The sequence below is a fragment of the Octopus bimaculoides genome, chromosome 11 (assembly GCF_001194135.2).
Source record: "Octopus bimaculoides isolate UCB-OBI-ISO-001 chromosome 11, ASM119413v2, whole genome shotgun sequence".
Classification (NCBI taxonomy): domain Eukaryota; kingdom Metazoa; phylum Mollusca; class Cephalopoda; order Octopoda; family Octopodidae; genus Octopus; species Octopus bimaculoides.
The window spans coordinates 35,324,898-35,330,032 of record NC_068991.1 but is presented as its reverse complement, the minus strand read 5'-3'; the positions used below and the strand labels follow the sequence as shown (position 1 = coordinate 35,330,032).

Here is a 5,135-nt window from a genome sequence, read left to right as displayed (position 1 = left end):
TGGGAAATAGTATAAGGTGCAGTGTTGCCTTTATACATGTACTTTCTCAATCATCCAGCTTATTTCCATACATTTGTTGACTTAGTTGGTGGCTACTGTGGAGGTGGATAAGCTGGAGGAACTGATTAAAAAAAATGAAAGTTGCTGTTCTTCTGTATTTATTTTAATCTGCTGCTGAAACAATTCTACCTTCCACCATTTCTAATCAACATAAACATTAATAAAAGAGAGAGAAAAAAATTGAAGATAAAATTTAATAATATTTAAAATTTATATTGCTTGGCATAAAAATATTTTATTACAGTAATATAAATGTAGGTTGGATCCTTCTATTTTGTTTTTTAAGAGAATCAAAACTCATTTAATTCTACTGATAAATATAATGGAATAAATATTCTAGTTGTCTTTCATTTTTGTTTTCTACTTTGATTAGAGAAATGAATTTGTCTTGCACAACTGAGCACAAACTTTAATTTTTTTTTTTTATTTCTGACGGATGAAGAATTAAAAATGGAAGGAGAAAACAAAATAAGGAAGTATTTGTAAAAATATTTCTAGATTAAAATATTGCTTAACCCTTTTGTTACCATATTTCTGTTGAGATACTCTGTGTTTCTTTCAATTAATTTTAAATATAACAAAGAATTTAGTAAAATAATCTAGTTATTATTAAGCTAGTGTTAGGAACATAAATTGTGACTAAGATTTGATGGAAGATTTTAATTCAGAACTTTTGGAAACAAGACAGAGTCAGAGGCAGTTTCAAGTGGGTTGGTATCAAAAGGGTTAAAGAAATTATATGGAAATGATTTGAGAGAAAACTTCTAATAAAAAAAAATAGTTATAACATTTTTACAAACTCAACAAATACTTATGAAAGGACTGAAAATGAACATATAACCAAAGATGTATACTACAGGGCTCTTGTTTTATCACTCACATTTACTCAGATCTTCTGACTGATCAAATTTGAATTTAGACATTGATGAATGATGTGTGCATTGTCCGTTTGCCATTGGTTGCTATAGGTTGCTTGAATAGTCACTTTTCAAACCTGGATGAACATTCTCTGTGCCAGGAAGCAAGTTTCAAGTAATGAGCAACAAATACAGTCAATACATTTTTAAAGTTCGCAATAGATCTTTTATCTAGATTCCTCTCGATGTCACCTGGTTGATGCCAGATACTTGGAAATGGATATGGAATCAAATGGAGGATTTTCACACCTAAAAAACAATAAAAAAAACAATATTATAAAAGGGCTGAGTCAGGTGTCCCTTTTGTTGCTTGTTAGCATCTCTCAACAGTAACTGTGCTGAGGAAGGTGGAAGAGAATAAAAAAGTAATGTAAAGAGAGGTAGATAAGATAGATAGGTGGGATGAGGGGAAATATGATGAAATAATGGAATTATAAAGAAAGAGAAATTAATGTGTGGTGGGGAATGAAGAGAAGGGAAGGCATAGATAAAAGGAAAAACAGAGGGAATGATATATATATATATATATATATATGTGTATATATATATATATATATATATGTGTGTATATATATATATATATATATATATATATATATATATATATATATATATATATATATACATATATATATGTGTGGAGGCGCAGTGTGTGTATGGGTGCGAGCATGTTCATTGTGTGTGTGAGCGTGTATGCGGGTATATGTACATATATTTTTTTTGGCGAATGTGTGGGTGAGCATGTGTGTGTTTCAAGTGAGGGTGGATGAGTTTATATATATATAGGCGCATGTACGCGGGTGTGCCGGCGCGCGTGTATGTATGGACTGGTGCGCTTAAGCGAATACTATGGACATTTTTACTCCCTTACCTTTACCCCTCCCCTCACTTAGCGGTCATTCTAATAGTTCTTTTGTCTTAATAACAGTCAACCACACAGTAATCTCCCTTCGTTTAACGGTCATTTTCATAGCAATTTTCAATGGCCAGATAACTGAAGAGATGGCGGCATGGGTTTCCGCCCCAGCATCCAAAACTCAGAGTTATATCATGGCTACCGAATAATTGTCACATATTATTTACAGATATATATATATATATATATAAAGAGATTTTAAAATAGGGTCTATTTGTATTGAGGGAAATACAATGTCAGTTAATTTTTGCTGAATGTTTATAGAGCTGAAGGATCAATGAAAATACAATAAAGCTGGTAAAGATCTAAGGCAAAGATGAACAATTTTCAGTATGAAAACAACATTAAAGATATTCATTAAGGTCCCTGCTGAAAATTCAACAAACACAACAATGCATCATTCTTTTTTACATGTTCAATTTAAAATTTTAATTTCAACACTCGGTAATTGATGAGGACTATAAAAAAATTTTTAAATGGAGTACATGTAGTCCCTCTCAATATATGTACACAATTATTGGCACTCTTTGTCAAAAATGGATTTTAATTGAATTTCTTGCTAAAATTAGACGTCTATGAAAATGCTCTTATGACACAATAAAGTGAACTACTAAAGCATAAATTTACTGAAGGAGGACATCTGATGATGCTTAATATGGTTTTCTCAGCTGGTAAAATTTCAAGTGTGTTTCAAAATTATTGGCACCTACATAATATTTTAGTTATTGCACTGCAAAAACCACCAATTTGGGACACAATATAAGAATATGTATCAAACAAAAGAAGTTAAGTTATCATGAGAAAGTTCTAAACTACAGAAACTTCTAGAATAATGCAATGCAAATGGATAAGATGACAGTGATTTAAAAGAAAGTCCTTGAATGACTCAAATAAAACATAAAACATCTTACGGCTATTTCAGGGAATATACAAAGAGGTAGATACATCTTTTCAGCTTCGGTAATCACATTTCCTTCAGAGATTCGTAGTTATAAAAGTTTTTCAAATATTTAAAGAATTTCGAATTTTAAACAGTGATGTAAAAATTGTAAATAAATATAAAAATTTCAAAAAAATCCAGAGTGCTTATTGTATGACTTAAGAAAGATGGAAGAAATTGCATATTTGTGGCTAATCTAAGTTATATGCACGAATAACATCCAAAGTGAGTCAAAAACTAGATAGGGAAACCTAACCAGCATATACTTTTTTATTTATTAAACTGAAAAAAATTTTAAAAGTTGAAAGAAGCTTGTGTCGATATGAGATCAAAACCTCAGAGATCTTATTAAGTAATAATTTCTTGTCAGTTTGTAATATTTTAATAGCTTCGTTTAAGCATAATTTACAGGCTTTTGTGTGAGTATTACCATAAAAACCCATGTAATTTGCACAACTGTGTAATTTATGCAGGTGATTTTCAGGATAAAAATTGTTAAAAAATTATTCTACTCGTGTAAAATTCACACCCAAAAGTTTTCAGAATTGCCGATATGGCCAGGGAAAAAAGGTTTCCAATTTAGTTGTATTTAGCATAATTTCACTTACTTATGATTAAATTTTATGAAATTTTCATTAAATAAAACTAATTTCTGTTTAACAGGTATCACATTGAAAGCTATTAAATTATGAAGTGTTTGTGTTGTTTATAATAAACTTTATTTTACATTTCTTGCCCACAGGAGATTATGTCCGATCTTTAGCATACTTCTGTATGTCTTCTCAAATCACAATCACAGGAAAAGTTGTTGATAATTCTGATCAATAAAAACAAAGCTGATAAATACGCACAAGTGTTGCAAAATAAGTTTAACTACCAATAAACATCAGCTTGGATCACACTTTACTCAACCAACAGAGGAAGGTGATCGATCAAACTGATTATGTAAACAGAATTTTGATTGGTCAAAAGTGTCTTCTTGTCTCAAGCTCTGATTTTTCGCCTATTCTTGTTGGAACCTTTGATACATAGTATCGAAATTTTAATCCCTTTCACAATTATAAAATGTCAAGCAAACTTTAAAATTTGTCATTACCGTTTTATGTGGGAGACTAAACTGATTGTTTGGTAGCCTGCTAAAACAAACATTAAAAATCAAAAAAAATAAACAGCTTTGCAAGTTTAACTTGTGTTTATTGAACAAGAGAAGTGCGAAATTTAAGAGGTGATGTGCAAAATTTAAGAAGTATACATGTCTCTGAGGAGACATAAACAAGAATAGCAAAAATTTACTATACCAAAACAAATGGTAATACATACATTACAAGCGTTCTATAACGAGAACATAAGATTGATGCATAATTCAACATGAATGTGAAATGACATTAAACATTGAATAAGGTAAATGAAGGTTTCTGTAGGAACACTAACTCATATTCACTTCATGAGTTTACATGCGCAAGGATGAATTATGATGTTGTCATTGGCGTTAGATGAAGTAAAATATAACCCAGACCGTGATTAACAATATGAATGTCAAATTTCAAAAAGTAGTTCACCATTTAATGGTATTAGTAAATTTATATAGAAAAAGTAAGCATTATACCATCCATCATAAATAAAAGTCAACTTCATTATATTTTTTCTGTAAAAACCTATTTTGACATTAAATGAGTCAACTTCTGGTACGAATGTTTACATTTGTACATCATTTAAAAAAAAAAAAAAAAAAAATTCTAAAAGTCTTCTGGAAACAATCTACACACTCACTAAAGTTTATTTTTATTTTTGTGAAAAAAAGTGCGTGAATTACATGGGTTTTACAGTATCTGCTCGTGACTTTTAATTTAATTGTATATATTCATCTGCATACATGTATGCATGCTGTTATCAAACCTTGATTTCAAATGGGATTGTATGAAGAAAAATATACATGGTTTGACCAGGAATAACTTGATACCCGAATCTGTCTTCCTCTATTGAAATTTGTTATATATGGCTTATGGCCATATCATGCTGAGAGCACCGGTTCTCGTCCGATCACCGAAGTTAAGCAACGTCGAGCCTAGTGAGTACTTAGATGGGTGACCGCTTGGGAAACCTAGGTGCTGTAAGCATCGCACACTATAGGCGCAGGAGTGGCTGTGTGGTAAGTAGCTTGCTTACCAACCACATGGTTCTGGGTTTATTCCCACTGCGTGGCACCTTGGGCAAGTGTCTTCTACTTTAGCCTCTGGCCGACCAAAGCCTTGTGAGTGGATTTGGTAGACGGAAACTGAAAGAAGCCCGTCGTATATATGTA

The 5,135-nt window shown here is 31.3% G+C and overlaps 1 protein-coding gene and 1 non-coding gene across 2 annotated transcripts in view; one reads left to right on the top strand and one right to left on the bottom strand.

Moving 5' to 3' along the window:
- Positions 1–240: 240 nt before the first annotated feature.
- Positions 241–5,135, bottom strand: part of LOC106876983 (glutaminyl-peptide cyclotransferase) — an 89,843-nt gene continuing 84,948 nt past the window's right edge. Inside the window, exon 7 of the mRNA XM_014925755.2 lies at positions 241–1,226. Coding sequence (XP_014781241.1) covers positions 1,042–1,226 — 185 coding nt within the window. The 3' untranslated portion in view covers positions 241–1,041. The remainder of the gene's footprint in view (positions 1,227–5,135) is intronic.
- On the top strand, positions 4,832–4,950 carry LOC128249129 (5S ribosomal RNA). The gene has a single exon (XR_008265250.1). It is a non-coding gene; the product is annotated as a 5S ribosomal RNA (ribosomal RNA).